The sequence below is a fragment of the Rhineura floridana genome, chromosome 14, assembly GCF_030035675.1.
Source record: "Rhineura floridana isolate rRhiFlo1 chromosome 14, rRhiFlo1.hap2, whole genome shotgun sequence".
Classification (NCBI taxonomy): Eukaryota; Metazoa; Chordata; class Lepidosauria; order Squamata; family Rhineuridae; genus Rhineura; species Rhineura floridana.
This window is the reverse complement of record NC_084493.1, coordinates 19,298,855-19,321,278: the sequence shown is the minus strand read 5'-3', so window position 1 is coordinate 19,321,278 and position 22,424 is coordinate 19,298,855. Positions and strand designations below refer to the sequence as shown.

The 22,424-nt window shown below is 45.3% G+C and overlaps 1 protein-coding gene across 6 annotated transcripts in view; it reads left to right on the top strand.

Annotated features, from left to right (window-relative positions):
• AKAP13 (A-kinase anchoring protein 13) overlaps positions 1-22,424 on the top strand; it is a 333,500-nt gene that overhangs the window by 296,370 nt on the left and 14,706 nt on the right. For all 6 annotated transcript variants that reach the window (XM_061595982.1, XM_061595984.1, XM_061595983.1 and 3 more), the window contains 13 exons: positions 175-310; positions 1,765-1,877; positions 4,763-4,909; positions 5,799-6,049; positions 6,946-7,071; positions 8,423-8,540; positions 9,745-9,993; positions 13,167-13,243; positions 16,195-16,376; positions 17,676-17,758; positions 18,947-19,126; positions 20,647-20,808; positions 21,894-21,964. In XM_061595982.1, coding sequence (XP_061451966.1) covers positions 175-310; positions 1,765-1,877; positions 4,763-4,909; positions 5,799-6,049; positions 6,946-7,071; positions 8,423-8,540; positions 9,745-9,993; positions 13,167-13,243; positions 16,195-16,376; positions 17,676-17,758; positions 18,947-19,126; positions 20,647-20,808; positions 21,894-21,964 — 1,895 coding nt within the window. The remainder of the gene's footprint in view (positions 1-174; positions 311-1,764; positions 1,878-4,762; positions 4,910-5,798; positions 6,050-6,945; positions 7,072-8,422; positions 8,541-9,744; positions 9,994-13,166; positions 13,244-16,194; positions 16,377-17,675; positions 17,759-18,946; positions 19,127-20,646; positions 20,809-21,893; positions 21,965-22,424) is intronic.

Genomic DNA, 22,424 nt, shown 5'->3' with positions numbered 1-22,424 from the left:
TATTAGACAGGCGCTGTCTCTGTTGTCTTTTTAGCACCTACTGAAGAACTTCCTTTTTCAACAAGACCTTTTCCCCAGTCTGCATCTGTATTGGAATTGTTTTTGATGATGATGATGATGATAAATGTGCCTGTGAAGTCTGGTAATAATTTTTGTTGATGTTCCCCTTTTCAGCCTCTCAGCCAAAGGAGAGACCTCGATCTGCGATACTAGCCCCTGATGAGAGCACTGCAACCTCCTTGTTCAATAATAGGAGATCCCAGCAGAACCCATCCCTGTCAAAAAGTGTCTCAATCCAGAACATTGCTGGGTAAGGTTCATTCATTCTTGGCACTGTATTTGGCACTGATAGGTGCATGGATAGAGGAGGTGGGAAATACATGGAGGCACAGCCTAGTGGAAGAGTGTGTGAAGAAATTCCCACTCTTATTTTCGGACTTTTGCAGTTGGAGGGTTTTAGGCAACATGGCTGCAAAAGAGCTCTGTGTCATGGGCCCCATAGATAACTCCTGGCAAAGAGGAAGGGGAGGGCTAGGATCCTGGGGAAGGCCCTAGTGGGCTTCAGAGGGAAGGTCTGATCAGCAACAGCCCCACCCTTGAGCCACCAACGGCTATTGAAGAGACAGGGCTGGCCAGGAAGCCTCCTCCTCCCATGCCTCCAGAGTCTCTGCCGTCCCTGGCTTCAACTCCAGAGAGGGAGGAACAGGCAGCAAGCCCAGAGGAGGGTCCTGAGGAAGAACTGGCTGATGTGTCTCCTCCTCCATTGCCAAGGACACACTGGTGGCTGCACAGGCGAGAACAGGTTGGGATCACTCCTCTGCTTGCGCAAAAGAGTGCCTGCTTGCTTGCCCTGTCCCTATCTGAGAGACAGCTCTTGTGCAAGTAGTGAGCCCACCGGACCCTATTTAAGGGATCCTAAGAGGCATGTCAGGTTGCTGTTATGTCTTCGCTTGAGTAGCCATGCCTAATATTCTCCTGTATTGCCGCAGAGACTCGTGTTATCTGTACACTATTCTGTGAAATCTTCTGGTGCTAAAATACGCATTAAACATAACTGAGGGAAAGCACACCAGTGACTCCGAGGCTGATTCCAATGGGTAGGCCAGGACACTCTGCCTGAAACACAAGAAAGCTGATTCTAATCAGAGTAGACAATAATTAGCTAGATGAATCAGTGGTCATTCTCAATATATCAGTGTGGAGAACATTTGGCCCTCCAGATGTTGCTGACCTACAACTCCCATCAGCCCCATCAAGCTTGGCCAGTGGCCAGGGATGATGGGAAGTTGTAGTTAAGCAACATCTCGGGACCCAAAGGTTTCTGAAATCTGCAGCGTATGGTATTACTTAGAAGATAGTTTTGCGTGTTCAGTGGATTTTCAGATCTTCATATGGTGAGATGATCGAAAGTGACTCCAACTTCCATCAGCCTCAGCCAGCATTGTCAATGGTCAGGGATGATGGGGGATGTAGTCTGGCAACATCTGGAGAGTCATAGATTCCCCATCCCTGGTTTAAAGACCATAACCATTTCTGAGCATTGTCTCATGTTTGTAAAAATATGTCAAGAGAAAGTTAATTGGTATAATTGGAGATTCCAAAGAATGATCAAAGTGGACATGCTACTGAAGGAAGAGGGTTGTGGGGAAGAAGAGGCAGCTCCATAGTGAAGATCTAGGTTCCCAGAGCCAGTTCTTCAGCAAAGATGTAATTCTGGCCTGAAATTCTGAATTGCTTTCTTTTTTTTCCTCCATGTTCCTCCAGAGTTGGGAGCGATGAAAGCATACTCCACACATGGAAGTTCCTCTCTCACTCAACAGACTCCTTGAATAAAATAAGCCGGGTGAATGAATCCATGGAGTCATTAACGGATGAAGGTAAGTGCCAGCAATAAAACTGCTCAAGTAGTGATCAACTACAAGTGGTGGTGGTGATGATTTGAAGGTTTCCAAGTGTACAAAATTTCCTGCATGAAGAAAACCTAACTTGAATCAAATAGGGTAGTTGTATACCTCTTCCTGATGTCCTAGTATACTGTATGTAGGGAAATTGAATGCTAAAAGACATGATGCACCTGCCTGTAATCCAAGCAGATGCAGTCTAGAGTGGGGATGGGCAACCTGTGCCCCTCCAGATGTTGCTGGACTCCACCTCTCACCATCTCTGAACATTGGCCATGCTAACGGAGGCCATTGGGATTTGGAATCCAACAACATTTGGAGGGCCATATCCCTGCACTACAGCCTAGCCACAGGTTTATTACCTCAGTGACAGCTAGGCACCAGACTTCGTTGTAGCTAGCTATTAGGATTAGGGGTTTCTCTTCTATAACCTAATTTTCCCCCTCTCGTTTACTGTCCTGTTTCTCACATTGCAGTAAGCCAGAGTATGGCTTACCGTGACCATGTGGACGTGCTGGCTCCCGGAGAAGAAGTCACATCTGTTTTGCTCCTTCCCTGTGCTTGTAGCACAACGCAGCAGCTAAGCCAAGGTATGGTTTAGCATGTTGTATGGACCTGGGATTGTGGTTAAGATCTGTTCCCCTTAACCACAATCTGTAGCCAAGATTTGTCTTATGGCTACACATCATGATTAAGGCGGAGAGACCATAACCACAGTCCCGGGTTTGGATGACATGTTAAGCCAAACCTTGGTTTAACTGCTGTGCCATGCAGAGCTGAAAGGAACAAGGAGGAGCAGAGTGGCTGCAGTCTCCTTTGGAGTCCGAATGTGGTTTGGCTCAACATGCAGATGAGGTTGCTGTGTGACTATCTTATCAATTTCATAGTTCATTCCCAAATCAAATTACTATTTATTCATTCCTGTTCGTTCTCGTCATAGGTTGTTTTGGACCTGGAAACCAAATTTATTTGTATAGACCTTCTGTGCCAGGATATAACCCAGCCCTTATTTCATTTTAGCTATACCTGACTAAGACATACAGGATAGTGTCATTCAGGCAGCAGTGAGCAAGGACCACCTTGGTAGCCGAGAAAGTTTCTAAAATTGTATTCAGAGTATAAACGAGTAATCTCTCTCTCTCTCTCTGTGCAACGTGCTGCTGTAATCCTCGTCTCGAAGCTCATATATTAATTGCTTTCGTAGCTTGAATTTTCAGGGTTCACAGAGCCCTTTTCAACTGTTCTGTTGATTTTACCAGAGTCAACAAAGGTGGATAAATTACACGTTAATTACAATGTAATTACATATAATTACATGAATGGTTCACTCTTGGAGATACACACAGCAATTGTGGACTTAGTCAGCCTTAACTACCAAATAACTTAAGGAAGGCTTTGAAAAGAACAGTTGCGTGGTTACTAGCACTGAGATGGGTCTACAAATGACCATTCCTATTTTTGATGGGTATGTGAGACAACCAAGGTGATGATATCATAGCAACCTTGTGGCCAGTCAGATTTGGCTACATGACAACATCATGAATTCGAACCAAAATTATGGCCCAAGTGGATGTGAAAGTTCTCGGGGCATAGATTTTTCCCACCTATCAATTGCACAGCCACCACTTCCCTTTTATCTGTATAACCCCACTAGTTAGTTTACCAAGAAAATTCACACAACGGCGGCTCCCATATTGCTAACGTGTAATGCATATAACAGCTGTAGCTGTTCTGTTTGGTGAGCATTAACTTAGGTCTGAAGAAGACTAACGTTCAGTAGGAGACATCCAGCTGACAAAGCTGAGAGCAGATTCTAGGGAACCCTACAGAGGGCAGAAGTAGAAGCCCTGGGCTCTTCCAGACTTGAGAGAGTTCCCAGGGAAGGCACAAAACAGTTGGTGATTCCACCGAGTCCTCAAAGCCAGGCATGATGTCCCTTTAAGCCTCACCCCTTGAACTAAGGTGCACAGAATTGTACTTACATGGTGCTGTGACCTTGGTGATGCTCTGAGTCTGCTCTGTTGGGAGGCAGAACAATCCACGTTGAGCGGTGGCAGAAGCAACTTGTTGGTTGAGGCAGATAGCTTCCCGGCAGGGGGTTTGGTATTGCATATCAGAAGGGAGAGGGGTGAGGTGGCAAGTGGGTGATGCAAATGCACCAGCAGAGTCAATCCAGTGCATTTGCACTATGCTGAACATTTTCTGGGCAGTGGATGGAACTGAATGACGAGGTTCGTATGATCAAATCCTAGCTTAATAAGACAGGATCTACATGAGCTCTGTGCACCCACACATAAACCCTTTGCTTCCGCTTTGCTCCTCTGTTCATGCAAATGGGGAAACAGACCAAGGAGCTGCAGCTAACTATAGCTTCCCCATTAGATGTGAACTGGGATATGAAGCGATGGTCTAAAGTTGTCTTCCAGATCCTGGCTTGTTTGGAAGCATTTAACCACAGTTTCCAGTTTCAGGTGTAGCAGGAAGCTGTGGTAAACTGTGCCTTCCTGATTTGTTTCCCCTCTTGCATGTGAGTGCATGGAGCATGTGAATATCCTGGCTAGTTGATTGCTTGACCATGGCCATTGAAATCCCCCCTAAACTGCTCAGTTCAAGTTCAAGAACGGTCAACTCAGATTTTGACATGTCTTCAGGGAGTTGCCATGGATTCGAGGGCCTTAGGCCTCCTGGGCAGGTGATCCTGACTTAGGGTCCTCATTGGATAAGTCACCATCACTTGGATCCAATGGCTGGACTATAGTACATGTGTTGGTGAAAGCATCAACATGCAGCACAGCAATCATGGGTGGGGATAGAAATAGCAGGAGCGTTTGTGATGCATATTACCTCTCCCCTTTTCCTAGGTGCGGATATGAATGAAGGTCAGCTCATGGGAGATTTTGAAACAGACTCAAAACAGCTGGAAGCCCAGTCCTGGAGTCAAGTTGTAGACAGCAAGTTTCTCCGGCAGCAAAAAAAGGATGTTGTGAAGCGTCAAGATGTCATTTATGGTAAGCATCGTGCTAGATTTAAGTATAAGGCAAAGTTCTGCAAGCAGAGAAACTTAATTCTGCAGCCTTTATGCCTTGGCAAAAGTATGTGATTTCTTTCACTTTGTCTTCTGCTGCTAATCACAGGAAGGGGCAAAGAGGTATAGAGATTCCTGAAGCCCCTTCCCCTAATCTCACTCAGTGTTTTAGCAGGCATTTTCCCCAAATGTTTTTTTCTTTAAAATTCATCTTTTTAACTTTCCGCTATTTCATTCTGCTGGTCTTCACGCTTTGCTGTTTTATCGTGTTGCTACTCTTTGATGTGTGTGTTTTGTTGATTCTTGTTGTCCTTTACACTGTCCGACAACTGCCTTGAAAATATTCTAATTTCAAGCATTTCTTGATACTATGCAACCACAGAAACATCCTCAGCTACTAACCCAGATGCTTTGAAAACTGAATCCAGTGACCCAGGGATGGGGCCCTTCAAGTCTGGGGGCCAAATGCAGCCCTCCAAGCCTCTCTGTCTGGTCCTCAGGACTCTCCCAGGCCACACCCCCTCTCCAGCCACATCCATCACTGCCTCTGCATTGCATCTTCCTTGGGTATTTTTGCCTGGCTGGAATGTGTCCTTGAACTCTGAATTCTTGCTTGCCTCGATGGAGAAGAGAGATGTGTGTGTATAAAGTTAACCAACTGTACAAAGGTCAAATTAACATTAGTTGTTCTGCTGACTTTTGCCTCTGGCCCTGCTTGCCAGTGACACACAGCCTCAGGCTGGAAAAGGTTCCCCACCCCTGCTATGGACCACTGCTGCATGTTGTGGCTTTTCAGTGCTTTGTCAGGCTCAGCTCTGCTAACGTCCTCTATGCATATCTTGCATTCATCCCTCTCTGCTCCTCTTCTGCAGAACTGATGCAAACAGAAATGCACCATGTCCGCACCTTGAAGATCATGAGCGATGTGTACAGCAGAGGAATGATACAGGAGCTTCAGTATGAGCAGCAGATGGTGGAAAAAGTCTTCCCTTGCCTGGACGACTTGTTAAACATCCATAGCCAGTTCTTCCAGCGCATTCTGGAGAGGAAGAAGGAGTCGCTGGCAGACAGAAGTGAAAAGAATTTTGTCATCAGGAGAATAGGAGACATCCTCGTGAATCAAGTAAGCAGTGGGAAGAGAATCTGAAGACAGTGTAGAGTGCAAAGCATGTACTCCTTGGCACCTAATGTGGGATGCGCGTATTAAAAACCACGATTCTACTTGAGGAAAGGCAGAATTTTGCAGCCTCTTATTATGCAAATGAAGCTTTTATTTTTGCATAATTTATCTTGAGCAGGAGCCAATAGCTACATCAGGTCAGATCCTAAAACCCCACAACACTGCAAAGCCTGCTCAGCGGGCTTCAGGCAGGACCCTCCTCAGCCCGGCCACTCTTGTGAGGAACTGCAGAGCATGTTTGCTTTTGCAAGCACCCCTGTATGATTCCTTGGGACGTTTCCATGGAGCACTTGCAATGATGTTGTATAACGATTAGCACTTATTTTATTAATAATATTTAAACATCTACTTTATTGGATTCTGATTGCCCTTTTAGTGAATTTAGTGGGGGGGGGGGAACACGCAGAAGCAAAACCACAATGGGAATGGAGTTGAAGCACCCCAGAATGATTGACGTGTTTGCCAAAGGAGTGGCACAAATTCAGGGAAATTATTTTCCATAATTTATACCCTAATTGAGTAAAAGGGTTTTTTTTAAAAAAAAAAATCCAACACACACAATCGTAACCCTTATTATGTAAAAGCATAAATACCACCACAGCAGCCACAACTCTGTCACTGGTTCTTTTTCCCACAAGGAATAGTGGAATGTTTAGCACAAATTATGTGCACAATGTTTAGCACAAATTTAGCACAAATTATGCTGGGAGTTTAGCAGAAGCCACAGTCTGCTATGTACCATCTGGTGGTACACTCACTAAGCGAGTGGCTGATGAAAGGCTTGTCTTACCCATTTGGAGACCATTGAAGGTCTCTAATGCATGTTTTACATCTCACAGTTTTCTGGGGAGAATGCAGAGCGAATGAAGAAAACCTACGGCAAGTTCTGTGGGCATCACAACGAGGCGGTGAATTACTTTAAAGACCTGCATTCCAAAGAGAAACGGTTCCAAGCATTCGTCAAGGTACGCAAATGGCAGTGTGGTGTTTTGCAAGTGTACCGTTATGTAGAGATGGGGTTTAGGGTAAAGGGGGAAGAAGCCTGCAGAGTTGTGTTTGCTGTATATTGTGGGTCCTCCTCACCAAGATCCAGATGCTTCTACCAAGAATAGCCATATACTGCAGGGATGGGGAACCTGTGGCCCTCCAGATGTTGCAGGATTCCTATCATCCCTGACCATTGGCCATGCTGACTGGGACTGATGGAAGTTCAAGTCCAGCAGTATCTGGGAGGCCAGAGATTCCCCATACCTAGTATACTGGCTAGCAGGACATGCAAGGGAAAGTTTAAGAAGATCATGGCAAAAGAGCATAGCAAATTTATTCTCTTTCCAAGATCCAGGTTTTCAGGTAGAGGTAGGTGTGTGTGTGCATTGGGAAGGAAAGCTCTTGTGTGCACACACAAAGACTTTGGGGAACAGATGGAGGAAAAGATCTGGAGACAGAAAATGTCCTCTGGATAAGAATAGCAGTGGTGGCGCTGGAGGGTTAGATAAGAAGATCTGACAGGTCACCAAACTGAAACCCTGACCACCTGGCTGTTTCTGCACCTATAGGTTAGCCACAAGTGCTATCAACCCTTTGTAGGGCTGTGCATGCCCCACGCTCCAATCTGATTTGGGGCCTGATCTGATGCTTCAGCGCCAAATCAGGATGATCCAGGACTGACTCTGATTTTTGAGGGCTTTGCACAGTCATGAGCTTGAGGGGGGCAGGGGAGAAGGAGATGTGCCTGTCTCTCCTCCCTGCCCCCCCCATGTTTAATCAGGGTTTTAGATCCTAATTAAACATGCAGTTGGGTGGGGGGAGGGAAGAGAAGGAGAGGTACGCAGGATGCATGCTCATCTTCTTCTTCACCCCTCCCCCTTGACAGTCCCAGATCACTCCTGGTGGAACTGATCCAACCCAGGGCTGTCTCAGTCCGAATCTGCCCAAATCCCAGGTCTACTTGAGTTGACCTGGTTCGGGATCTGGGATTCGGACAGATCCAGTGCACAACCCTAGAATACTGTACCAGAAACCAGATTCTGCCTTCTGCACAACCAGTTTGTAGGGGCACTAGAGGATACCCAGCATCCATATATCACAAGGCAAGTGGCCGGTTGTGCAATGGTATGGAGGGAGGGGTAATTGCTTCAGGTGAAAGGGATGACTGGGGAAATGTGCCCTGCTCCTTGGGACAGAATAAGCGCGGTGATAGTTTGCAAGGAACACCTGCTCAATAGCAGCAGTAACAGTAGGCGAATGGTGATAGTTTGCGTGAGGAGTGTAGCCTTTCTCTCCCTACCAAGGATTTACATTTCCTTCTTTCTCTAGAAAAAGATGAGCAGCTCCGTGGTGAGACGCCTGGGCATTCCTGAGTGCATCTTGCTAGTGACACAGAGGATCACCAAATACCCTGTGCTGCTGCAAAGAATACTACAATATACCAAAGGTAGATGCTTCTCAGAGCCTTTGTGTGCATGACTTTTTCTGTTAGATGGAAAAGGCTACCACAAGATGATTTCCTTCTATTTCTGGCCATGTGGCCTGGTCTGATGGGAGTAAGATGTCCATCCTGCTGCCATTTTCCACCACGGCAGGTGAATGATGATCTGAACTTCAAAAATGGTTGCATTTTTGGGGGTTCAGCTCCCCGTGGTTTAGAAGGCATCATTTGTAAAGCATTTTGACATCCCTTGGTGCTTGCTTACTGAGGAGCTGTTGTCTTAGGATACTCTTTTTCCCTGTGGAAATCTCCATTTCATCAAAATGGTCCTCATTCTCTTAAATTAGCTCTGTTTAGTTTAATTGCACAGGTGCAGGTTTGTGTATATAGGCTGGCTCATCCCCCCCCCGCTGCTTCTTCCAGTGACCTGTTAGGGTACTTGTCAGCTGTGAAGGTCCAATTCTTTCCCATAACACCTGTCCTGCACATGGGTATCTCTGCCAGAGTACTGCCAGCTGACCATTATTGATCTAAGTCTGGAAAGGGGAGCCCTTTTCAGGGGACCCAGTGTGGGTTCCAGTGCCTGTGGCTCCAAATGGGATGAACTAGGGATGGGTCCATCTGTTCCTCAGAGCGTCTGCATTCGGATGACTGTCTCTGAGGGTTCCTGGCCTAGGATGTGACAGCCAGCCCCTTCCTTTCCTTCTGAAGCCTTTGGCAACTTTTTAGGGCAGAGGTGGGGAACCTTTTTCAGCCCAATGGCCTCATTCTCTTCCAGGCTACCCTCTGAGGGGCCACATGCCAGTGGTTGGTGGAGCCAGAAGCAAAAGTGGGTGGAACAACTAATGTTAATTTTACCTTTATACAGTAAGCTTCTTTCTACTCCCTTCTCTTTCCTCCGTCCAGGCAAGCAAGTGGCAGAAACACTCTGGGTGTGAAGCAGGGCCAATGGGGGGTGTAGCCTGGGGAGAGGTTGAAGGGCTAGAGAGAGAGACCTGGAGGGCTGCATTTGACCCCTGGGCCTGAGGTTCCTCACCCCTGTTCTAAATGAATTGTTACCTTGAGAGAGATCTAAAACGCATGGTCAGACATGTGTGCTGCAGTGTGTTCAGCTGAGGGTCAGGGAAAGGGAACAAATGAGAATCTTGCAGAACTCAGAGTTGGGGGGCAAAAAGAAGAACTGGAAGGTTGAACTTCCTTGTGTTTTAAGAAAACGATGACGAACATCAAGATGTGGTGCTGTCCCTAAACCTGGTGAAGGAAGTCATCACTGCTGTGAACAGCAAAGTCAGCAACTATGAGAAGAAGATGCGCCTCCATGAAATCTACACCCGGACAGACAGCAAGTCCATCATGAGAATGAAGAGCGGTCAGATGTTCGCCAAAGAGGACATGAAGCGCAGGAAGTTTGTCCGGGATGGGCCCATCTCCTTAAGAAATGCAGCCGGCAAGTTGAAAGGTGAGGGAGTCCTGTTGTCTGTGTTCCCTTCCCTTCCCGTCCCCACTTATTTATTTATTAAATTTATATCCTGCTGTTCCTCCCAGAAGGAGCCCAGGGTGGCAAACGAAAACACCAAAAGCACTCTAAAATCTTAGAAACAAAAGATTTTAAAACATATGAAAGCAAAACATATTTGAAAACATATTAAAATAAGACAGCTTTAAAAACATCTTAAAATGCAATTCCAACACTTAATGAATAAAGATATCATTCCATGAACATGCCATAGTGTCTACATTGGGGAGTGTCTTTTACGTTCCTAGCTTATTTAAGCACAGCTAGACATTGTTGGTTCAAAAATGTGTACCCTGACTTTAATTATCAGTACAATATAATGATAGCAAGTAGCAGCAAAAACCAGCAATAGCGGCATAAAGTAGCAGCAGCAATCAATTAGCCCCCTTTTGGAATTGCACTGTTTTAATGTGTCATCTAAATTCCAATGGAGATGAAGCAACATAAACCTCTCTAGAGAGGAAGTTCTGTAGTTTGGGTGCCACTGTTGAAAAGGCCCTGTCCTATGGGTTCCCAAAGCAGGGCCAAAGGGGATGATTGCGGTTTAGGGTTAGGGAACCTGTAGCCCTTCAGATGTTGCTGGATTCCCTTCATTTACAAAGCAAAGCAGAAAAGGGATGAAGAGAGAGAAACAATAGAATGGTACAGCTGTAGGGAGGTCAGCATGGCTGGCTGGACCTCTGTACAGGGCATTCCTGTTGAAAGGTGAGGAAACACGGCAATATTTTGTTTCCGCTCTTGTTTGTTGTTAAGGGGCGTAGCTCAGTGGTAGAGCGTCTCCTTTGCATTTAGAAGGTCCGAGGTTCAATCTAGGGCTGGGAAAGACCCCTCTCTGAAATCCTGTACAGCCACTGCCAGTCAGTGTAGACAGTACTGAGGTAGATGGATCATTGGTTTGATCTGAGTTCGTATAAGGCCCTATGTTTGAGTCCCTGTGTTTTCCATGGAAAAGGTCAAGGCAGACGAAAGAAAGAAAGTGCTTCTTCACACAGCGTATAGTTAAACTATGGAGTTCACTTCCATAGGAGGCGGAGAAGTCCATCAACTTGGATGGCTTTAGAAGAGGATTCGACAAATACACGGAGTTTAAGGCTGTCAGTGGCTACTAGCCATGATGGCTGTACTCTGCCTCCATGGTTGGAGGCGGCGTGCTTCTGAATACCAGCTGCTGGAAACTGCAGGAGGGGAGAGTGCTCTTGTGCGCAGGTCCTGCTCCTGAGCTTCTCATAGGCAACTGGTTAGTCATTGTGGGAACAGGATGCTGGACTGGATAGACCTCTGGAGGTTGTTCTTATGTTGATCACATTTGTATCCTATTTTTCCTTCAAGCATCCTTGCATGGCATGCCATCATTAAAAGAGCGGTCATCCCATTTTATCCCATCAATTTAGGTAGGCTGAGGCTTGCTTTGTGGCTGAGCAGGGATTGAAATCCAGTCCCAGATCTAACTCACAGCTTTAATCCTCAGAAGCCTAAAGGCCAATTGATGCTGGTTTTTTGCCACCTCTGTCACTGCAGGAAGGTCTCTGCACAGCTGTTGGATCCTTTTGATATGTGCCATGTCCAGCACATAGGCTTAGCTACCTTTCTAACAGGCAGGCAATAAATCATTCCTGCTGGACAAGTGTGACGTGGTGCTTGAGCAACTTCCTATCCAAAGTACATCTGAATAACAAAGGTGGATCTGAACGAGTGAATTGCGGCAGCTTCTTGCGCGGAGAGGGGAGTGATTCAGCTGTGATAGCATTTGGCCTGGGGGCTTGTGCAGATGAAGTCTGCACATGTCTCCTCTAAGTTTCTCTGGAGTATGTCATCTTCAATCTGGGGAGATGGCTAAACTCTACTCCTGGTGAGCTCTAACCCCAGAATGTCGTGCTCGTCTGTAACCCTCCTCCCAATTGGCAAGGAGAATTCTGCCATGCAGCAGGTGCAGATGTGCAGTGTAATAATTATCTGTAAGCACCCCATTGAGGTGTATGGTGGAGGAAGTGTGTTGCTCACAGCCTGTAATGATGGTCCAGGGTGGGTTGGATGGAAAGCTCCCTGAACTGATGAGAATTACATTGTGTACCCAGCAAAACCATTCCTGAGAAAAGCAGCATCCAGCAGGTTTTCCCAAGCAGATTTTTAGCTCAAGGACAAAAGTATTGATTGTGAATAAATAGCATTTATGCCCCCTGAGTGCCCACTTTGCTGCCTCTTCCCTAATCTTCTGTGACTCTCAAAGGACTTGCGGTTTAGAGGCAAGCATCAACGAGATTTGAGTGTATAAAAATCTTGCTGAAGCCTTTTGGATGTGATACTGCTGGTTTCAGAGGAATTATTATGGAAACTGTAGGAGCTTCTTTCTGCTCAGGGGCAGAGCCATTTCCCTTGAGTGGCATTTTGTGGGTTTCCCACAGGCATCTGGCTGCCACTGTGAGAACAGGATGCTGGAATAGATGGACCGCTGGCCTGATCCAGCCAGACTTTTCTTGTGTTCTTAGAAGCCTAAAAGCCAGTCAGTTGGTGCTGCTTTTTGCCCCCTGCATCAGTGCCGAAAGGTCTCTGTAGGGTTTTCTTTTTCCCCCTGCACAGCTGTGAAATGCTTTTGATAGGTGCAGGTGGTTGGACCTGGGACCTTCTGCGTACAAAACAGATGATACTCCGCTGAGCTACAGCCCTACCCCTATGCTCAACATAGGTGTGCATGAAGAACTTTCTAAAACACCAGTTATAGTAGGGCCCCGCTTACTGGCGCTTCGCTTCCCGGCGTTCCACTAATGCGGCAGCTTTCGTTTTCCATTTTAAAGCTGATTTTTGCTCTTCTGCAACGTTTTGCGATGTTTTCACGTCATTTTCGCACGATGGCCCCATTATAGTCTATGGGTTCCGCTTTACGGCGGGGGCCTGGTCCCTAACCCGCCATATAAGCGGGGCCCTACTGTATTCTTAAAAATGCATTCCTCGTTTCCAGTGTTTGGTTGTAGATGAGATTTGTGGGATCCTTCTATTGATTAAAAACTGTATCATGAGAAACAAGCCATTGAGAGATGCTCTCAGTAACACAGATGTTTACAGGTATATATGTGTGCATGTTTTAACAACATAGTGTGTTGTTGTTTTTTCCTTGCTAGAAGTCCAGGCTGTTCTCCTCTCGGATGTTCTGATATTCCTCCAGGAAAAGGACCAGAAATATGTGTTTGCCTCTCTGGTAAGATATCTAGTACTTTCTCTTCCAATCTCAAAATAATAACAGTTGTATTCATTTGGCTATAAAAATGAGTTTTGTTATATCCAAGATCGCTTTCTTTTTAAGCAAAGGAAGTGATGCTTCGAGTCCTAGGAATATACCTCTTTTTCTTTTGCAAAACAGAATTTTCTGGCTCTTAATGCCTCTATGTAATTTTTTCTGAACACCTTCCTAATTTTTAAATTTTATTTATTTATTTTAAGCGTTTGTTTTCCTCTTGATTTGGCTTGCAGTTATTAAAGGGACAATAAAGCAGCACATTAAAACATCAGAGCTGCATAAAATGAAATTTAAAACAAAGCTTTAATTTTTAATATATATAGAAATCTATATATTGTAGCCATATTGGTCCATAAGAAAAAAATTAAAAATGCACAATTGGCCAAAATGTTTATTAGGATTGACCAAAATGCCGCAAGATTGTGGAAAGGTATTGAGTTCCCCAGAACTCTTCATCATGTTAGCTGACCTCATGGCTATAACGTGTAGTAGAGGTATTTCCCAAATGTGCATTTTTAAAAAAAAAAAATCTATTTTCTCCTTTCACATTCATTTCAACCCTCCAGGACTCTATGCAGCAAGGATTGGGAATCTGTGGCCCTCCAGATGTTGTTGTGCTCCAGTTCCTATCAGCCCCAGCCAGCAAGGCCAATGGCCCAGGTGTTGAGAGTTGGAATCCAAGAACACCTGAAAGGCCACAGGTTCCTCAACCCTGTTATACAATGAAGCCCTCTAAATCATGGGTCTTCGATTTTGGGTCCCCAGATGTTATTAGACTACACTGTCATCATCCCCAGCCAGCTTAGCCACTGGTCAAGGGATCATTGGAGTTGTAGCCAACAACATCTGGGGACACAAAGCTGAAGAACACTGCTCTAAGTCAAAACCCATTCAGGTTCAAACTGCATCTAGAGCTCTAATTTAGGGTGGTTTCATGGTATAGTTGGGGGTCTGGTATGTGTGTGTGTTGCAGTGGGGGGACAGTGTTAGATAACCCAGAGTTGTTAATGAGTTGGTGTAGCACAATGGTGAAGAGTTCAAGCCAAGAAGTTTTGCTGGTTCAAGTTTTCCCTCATTCTTGAACCTTACTGGTATACTTAAGGAAGTCACTCTGCTGTCATCCATAGTGTCTAAGATAATAATAATAATAATAATAATAATAATAATAATAATAATAATAATAATAATAATAATAAAATTTAATTTATGTGTCGCCTATCTGGCCGATGGCCACTCTAGGTGACGTACATGTAAACAGTTAAAACACAATGGGATAAAATACATTAATACAATATATAAACAATACAGCAGCAACAACAATACTAGTGCAGGGTAAGAGGCATTTCAGTCATAGAAGTTAACCCTCCCCGGAAATCCCAAAGGCCTGTTGAAAGAGCCAGGTCTTTAAGGCTTTACGAAATACATTTAGGGAAGAGGCGTGCCGTAGATCTTGTGGGAGGGAGTTCCAGAGGGTGGGGGCCGCCACTGAGAATGCCCTCTCTCTAGTTTCCGCCAATCTAGCTGTTTTTGTCGGCGGGATTGAGAGAAGGCCCTGTGTGGCTGATCTTGTCGGGCGGCATAATTGGTGGCGTTGAAGGCGCTCCTTTAGATAAACTGGGCCGAGACCGTATAGGGATTTAAAGGTTAATACCAACACCTTGAATTGGGCCCGGAAGACAACTGGAAGCCAGTGTAGATCAAACAACACTGGTGTGATGTGATCCCGGCGGCGACTATTCGTAAGTAGTCGAGCCGCCGCGTTTTGTATAAGTTGTAGTTTCCGGACTGTTTTCAAGGGTAACCCCACGTAGAGCGCATTACAGTAATCCAATCAAGAGGTGACCAGGGCGTGTACTACCAGTGGGAGCTGATGAACAGGAAGGTAGGGTTGCAGCCTTTGTATGGGGTGTAATTGATACCAGGCTGCCCGGCTCACTGCCGAAATCTGAGCCTCCATGGACAGCCTGGAATCAAGCACAACCCCAAGGCTGCGGACCTGGTCCTTCAAGGGTAGACTCACCCCATTGAACTTCAGGTCAACATCTCCCAACCTTCTCTTGTCCCCCACAAGTAGCACCTCGGTCTTATCAGGGTTCAACTTCAGCTTGTTCCTTCCCACCCATCCACTCACGGATTCCAGGCACTTGGACAAGGTCTCCACAGCCAACTCTGGTGAAGATTTAAATGAGAGATAGAGCTGAGTGTCATCCGCATATTGGTGACACTGCAGCCCAAATCTCCTGATGATTGTCCCCAGCGGCTTCATATAAATGTTAAATAGCATGGGAGAGAGGATAGAGCCCTGTGGCACACCACAATTGAGAGGCCAAGGGTCTGAAACCTCCTCCCCCAATGCTACCTGTTGGTACCTATCGGAGAGAAAGGAACGGAACCACTGTAATACAGTGCCTCCAATTCCCAATCCCTCCAGGCGATGTAAAAGGATACTGTGGTCGACAGTATCTAAAGCCGCTGAGAGATCGAGGAGGACAAGAAAGGTGAATTCTCCCCTATCTAATGCCCTCCTCACATCATCTACCAGAGCGACCAAGGCTGTTTCAGTTCCGTGACCAGTCCTGAAACCCGATTGGTATGGATCCAAGTAATCCGTTTCATCCAAGTGTGTCGACAACTGGTTGGCCACCACTCGCTCAATGACCTTGCCCAAGAATGGTAGGTTCGAAAAGATCAGCTGATGATGCTTTTCATGAGCCAAAAACAAGGATCTATAGAGGGGCTTCAAACCTGAGGAACTCCCTGCCTGTTTTTTTCAAGAAGGATATCACAAAATCCATTTGTTAGGGCTGGTATTTGCATATGATGTTTAAGATAAAAAAAAAGTAGGAGGCCTTCAGGCTTCATAAGAGTAAACTCGTAACTGATTTGTTTTCTTCTGTCCCGGTCAACAAAAGGATCAAAAATCCACAGTCATCTCTCTGAAGAAGCTGATTGTCCGAGAAGTAGCCCATGAGGAGAAGGGTTTGTTCCTTATCAGCATGGGAGGGAAAGACCCAGAGATGGTGGAAGTTCATGCCAGCTCTAAGGAGGAGCGCAACAGCTGGATACAAAGCATCCAGGACACCATCAACACGATGTAAGGAGCTAACAAATTGTTTGCAGAGTGCACAGGTGTTGTGCGTTGAATGCAATCACAGACATGTTTTGGAGGGGATGTAGCTCTGTGGGAGAACATGTAGTTTGCATGAAGAAGGTCCCAAGTGTAATCCCCCAGTACCTCTAGGTGTAGTTGGGAAAGACTCTTGCCTGGGACCCTGGAGAGCTGCTACCAGTCAGTGTAGATAATACTGAGCTATTTATTTATTAAATTTATATCCCACCCTTCCTCCCAGAAGGAGCCCAGGGCGGCAATGGACCAATGATCTGACGTGATACAAGGCAGCTTCTTGTACTCCTAAACTTGATGTCCTTTCATCCTTCTAAATTAAGGCACCATGCAGAAAGTTCTACACTGACAATTAAATAGGTCTATGTAATAAGCAGGCATGCAAAAGACACACATCGCTTTGTTGAAAAAAGGGAGGTGTGTGTTGACATCATTGTTACAGTTAATGAGGTATAAAAAAGCAATTCTAAGATATGCTAACCTACTGCTTTTCTGCATTTTAATCATCAGTCAACTGCTTTGCTTTTTTAGCTGCGGGCTGCTGAAACGTAATTGTTATATAAATAAGTGGCTTCTCTAAAGTTGATTAAAAGAAGCATAAAACTAAAACGTGACTAGCAAGGCCTTATTGTAAAGTTAAATAAACCAGATTTACAAGAAGAAAAGATGACCCACCAGATGAGAGAGTTTGGTACAAACAGCATAAAAATATACAAAGTACAGACTTATGCAAGATACAAATCCATCCAGTGCAAAATTGCCCAGTGCTGGATACTGACACACAAAATTGGCCAGATATCAGCCCATTTGTCTTAGTGTTTGTGAAGTGTTTTGATATATTCAATTCCAGGTGTTTTAAACCTTGCTGAGAATCTTGTCTGTGCCCCATGCAAAAATGGAAAGTCTTGCCTTTCTCCTTAAAACATTTTCTCTCTCCCCCCTCCTGCTCCACTCCAGATCAGAAAAGGGGGCTCTATTAGGCAGCTACCTTATACCGAGTCAGACAGTTGGTCTTCCTAGCTCAATAATTTCTGCACTGTCTTGCAGTGATTCTACAGTATTTCAGACAGTTCTCTCACAGCCCTACCTGGGTTTTGAATCTGGGACCTTCTGCATATGAAGCAGTGGCTCTGCCACTGAGTTATAGTCCTTTCCTGAACTGTTGGGAGTTGAGGACTATGGGAGTTTCAAAAAAAAGAAAAAAAAGATGTAGGAATGGTGATGTTTCTCCTCTCCTGCTTTACTCCATCTACTTTACTCCCCCTGCAGGGATAAGGAAGAAGATGAAGGTATCCCTAGCGAATCAGAAGAAGAAAAGCGAGTGCTAGATACCAAAGCCAGGGAGCTGAAAGGTAACAACAGAAGCTGTGACTAAAACCTTTGCCTAAAATGTGCCATAAAGTTTTAAAGCAGGGCAGGGGAACCTGTGGCCCTCTAGAATGATGTTTGACTCCAACTCTCAGCAGCCGTAACTAGTGTGGTCAGCGGTCAGGGATAATGGGAGAGGGGATTCTCTGTGGCAGCCCGTAAGTTGTGGAGTTCCCTCTCCACAGCTGCATGTGGCATCTTCACTGCACAGCTTTCATTGCAAGCTCTTCATCCTGGCTGTTGACACTTGAAATATATATTAGGACCCTCTCTAGTTGTGAATGTAACTGGCTTTAAACTGTTGCTAATAATGTATTTTATATTGTTGTGGTCCACCCTGGAACCTGGTGAAGGGCAGATAATAAATTTCATCATCGTTCAGCAGTAACTGGATGCCCACAGGTTAAAATTGGATAGCTCTGTTCTAAAACTTGTCTAGTGAACTTCATGATCAAGCATGGTCTTGAACCCAGACATGCTGCACTGAGGCCCAACACACTAGTTGTAACACCACGCTGGCTCTTAGGCCTCCTACTCACTTTACGTTGGCTCAGTTTGCATGGGGCACTTAGCCAAACCGTGGTTTAGCACAAATGTGCTGGCTGCCAGAGAGGAGATTATGGTCACTTTGCTCCTCTTCCCATCTTCCTGCTAATGTAAGCTAAGCCATAGTTTGGCTAAGCTTGTCGTCCGAACCCAGCTCATGGTTTGCCTTGCTCCAGACGTCTCGTTCCCTTCTGAAATTAAGACTAAGCGAGCCTTTGCAAACCTGGTGCCTTCCAGATGTTGCTGGTCTCCCATCAGTCCTGTCTGTTAGCCAAGCTGGATGGGGCTGATGGGAATTATAGTCAAAACAATATCTGGTGGGCACCATTATGGTTAGCTTGGGTGTAGACAGTACTGAGTTAGATTAGACTAACAATCTTACTAGGCATAACATTTATGTATATGACATTTGCTTTTTGTCAGTTTGACTTGTCCTGTCCCCTCATTTGTGAAGCATCCTGTTCCATGATAATGCTCTTAGGAGCAGAGTTTCTTCTGATCCCTGCAATTCTCTGACTCACCAGAAGGTGGAGCCTGAGTCTCAGAGATCACTAGCCCCACAGAGTTCCTAAGCTGTGTTCTGTGGCAGTTCTTTGATTGACCCTCTTCCCACCCCCACCCCACAGAACAGCTCCAGCAAAAAGACCAGCAGATCATAACACTACTGGAAGAGAAGGAGAAGATTTTCCGGGACATGACTGACTGCAGCGGGCATGAGGACAGTTTGGGGGCCAGAACGTTGTTCCGGGCCAATACGGAGGAGGCACCCAAGGGGGAAAGTGTGATGAAGAGTGTGATAAATGAAGGTAAGCAGGTCCCTGAGCTCCCACTCACCACCCTCTCCCCAAAAGGAGGTATATTTCAGGCTTAGTAAATGGAACACAAGGATATTGCTACTTGTCAGGGATCCAGATTGTAGCAGGGGAGAATGTTATGTGCTGAGACAGATCCCAATTCAAGAAAGTATCTTGAAATTAGAAGGGGCCACCTATTTTGGCCACTATTGTGTCCCAAATCAGGGTGCATTCTCTGTCCTGCCTCCCATGGCTGAAACTCCCAGCAGAATACCTGCGCTGGTGCCACTTCCCCCCCCTTTTAGATCAACTGCCCCCCCTTCCTAATCTCTTACTCCTCATCCCCTCCCAAAACTAACCCTAAATCAGCCTTCTCCAACCTGGTGTCCTTCAGAAGTTTTGGACTATAATTGCCATCAACCTCAGTCAGCACGATATGTTGACTCTTATAGTTGTTAGGTTTGGTTGCTCCTAACAGATTTTGTTCGTAGAGAATGCAAAAATTTATTGCAAAAAAGCTCCCAAACTTTCATTGGTCCACAGTTGCATATTGTCAAGTTTGGCCTTTGCCAGCTTGGTGCCCTCCAGATGTTTTGGAGTACAACTCCCATCAGCCCCAGCCAGCATGGCCTGTTGACTGTTACAGTTATTAGATTTGGCTGCTCTTGATGTGTTTTGTTCATAGTGAGTGCAAAGACTTAGTGCAAAAAGGCTCCCAAACAACAGCACAATTGTGCTGGCTGGGGCTGATGGGAGTTGTAGTCTAAAACTTCTGTAGGGCACCAGGTTGGCAATATCCGGCCTAAGTCCTTCCAAGTTCATTTGCGCATATTCTTGTCCTGTTTCTCTTGCCTCTGTGCTCCTCCCTCTTTGTCAACATGTTGATTGGAAACTTTTCTGGGCAGGGATTTTCATCTTAATGATACTGTTTCTGTAAAGCCCCATACACCTTATATGTAGTTGGTAGGGATGGAGTTCGGTAGCTGGTTCCTATCTGTTTGAATTCTGAATGGCAATACTGATCCGCCATTTTTTTGTTCCTGATTGTTTGTGCAATTGCTGATACATGTTTTTTTCCCAGCAAAAAAAATAACGTAATTGCTAACAAAAATGCTGTTGAAAATGCTTATGCTGTAGGCACTTGTTCCATTGAGTTAAGTGAAGAATGTATCAGCTTAGAGGAAAACTGATTAGGGGAGAGAATAACATAAAATTTGGAGCATTTTTTTTTTTAAAAAAAAATTGCTGATGACAGCCACGACTCACCGCAAGAAATCAATGCGGTTTGCTGGATTATGTCAGAATCTGGTAATAAATCCGATTTAGCAAACATTCTCCCCCATCCCTACCAGTGGATGAGTAGTAATAATGTGTGCCTAAATATATCCCCAGCAGATGCCTTTCCAGACTCCACAGGCCGCCCTCCCCTGCCTTTCCCCTTTCACAATATTTAAATCTGCCTTAGCAGGTTAGCTTGGATGAAGTCTGGGCTGATTATCAGCTTCTTCTGATGCTGCTCTTTGTCCTTTCAGTTGAGCTATTACAAGGGTTGGTGAGCAGGAGCCTTGGAAGCGCCCTTGGGCAACAGGTGAGCAGCCTCACCTTGGAGCAAGAGTGTGTGGGGCCCATCTCCCTCCCCAGGAGGGCAGAGACATTTGGAGGATTTGACAGCCACCAAATGAATGTCTGCAAGGGTGAGTATCCTTTCAATTTCTCTAAAATTTTAACTGCTTGTGTGTTGGTCTTGGCTTGCCTATCTACTACTGAGGCAGGTTCAAGGTCCTTGTATTAATTTACAAAGCCCTAAACAACTTAGCAGCAGCGTACCTTAGGGACAGCCTGAACCCTTTTATACCAGCTTGATCACTGAGAACATCTGCAGGAGCATCACTGGTCACCCCCCATATCAGCCAGGCTCATTTGATATTGACACAAAGCTGTCATCAGCCCAGTCCTGTGGAATGCTCTTCCAACAGAGATTCAGCAGGCATCTTCTATGTTAACCTTCACATGTTTGACGAAAACTTTGCTGTGCCTCCAGGCGGCTTATAAGAAAACTAAGAAGAATATTTTCTGGAATAGTTAGCTGGTGATCTGTAATTTTAAATTTTATGTGATTTTACATATATATATATAAAATTGTTGTAAACTGCTTCAATATTTTTTTAATGAAATTGCGATATATAAGTGTGTGTATGTGTGTATAGAGAGAGAGAGAGAAAGAGGGAGATTTTTTAAAAATGGGGATAGCTAAAGGGGAGAGAGAGGGTTCTCCACTGCCTTTGGCTTTACAGCTGGCATCTTGCCATCCCTCTGGGTTGTATCCAGTGAAGTGCCTCTTAGCACCCTACCTGTTCCTCTGGCAAAATGTTTTGCGCCAGCAGGACGTTGTGGCACAAGAGAATGCTTGTGGAAGTTGCTGGTAACTTTGTACTGCAATGGACTGCACAGTCAATTGTGCAACAGTTTTCTGCTAGTACAGCTGTGGTATTGGGTTCCTCTGCTGCGCAACATTAAAACTGACCTGTCCACTAGCGCAAGAGCCCTTGTGCTAACAGACAGAGAACACAGGGGAGAGTGTTCTTGCACTCGGGTCCTGCTTGCGGGCTTCCCCCAGGCACCTGGTTGGCCACTGTGAGAACAGGATGCTGGACTAGATGGGCCACTGGCCTGATCCAGCAGGCTCTTCTTATGTTCTTATGATACAGCCCACTGTGTTTTTCCTGGGCAGGCGAAAAGCCTAAGCAAACCCATGTTGACTTCTCACTTTCCTTTTCAGGAGGGGAAAAGGATGAAGGAGATGATGTGCAGGATCTTCGGAGGACGGAGTCGGACAGTGTTTTGAAAAAGGTATGGAATTGGGGAGGGCCTGTCTCTCAGCATCTGCCTTACCTTCAGTTCCCTGGTCCACTCTCTGGCATCTCCAACTGTTTAAAGGGCAGCAATGTTTGGAGAGCTGTGCCTGAGACTTTAGAGAGCTTTTTGCAAATGAGAAGAGATAGTGTTTTATTAAATGGACCATTGCTCTGAAGGCAGCTTGTTTTATTTATTTCATTCCATTTATAAATCACTTCCTATGAAACATCTTGAAGCAATTAACTTTTTTTAAAAAAAATCAACATTAAAAACATCTGTAAAACAATTGCATATATAAAAACAATTTCAAGCCTAATATAGTTACAGACTGGGATAAAAACCTCTGCTTATAAGGCTCCATGAAAAATGAAGGTCTTCAACAGGCACCACAAAGACAGTAGCTTCCTATGTAGTTGCCCAGCCAACGATTTCTACAGAACTTTAGGCCTCGTTA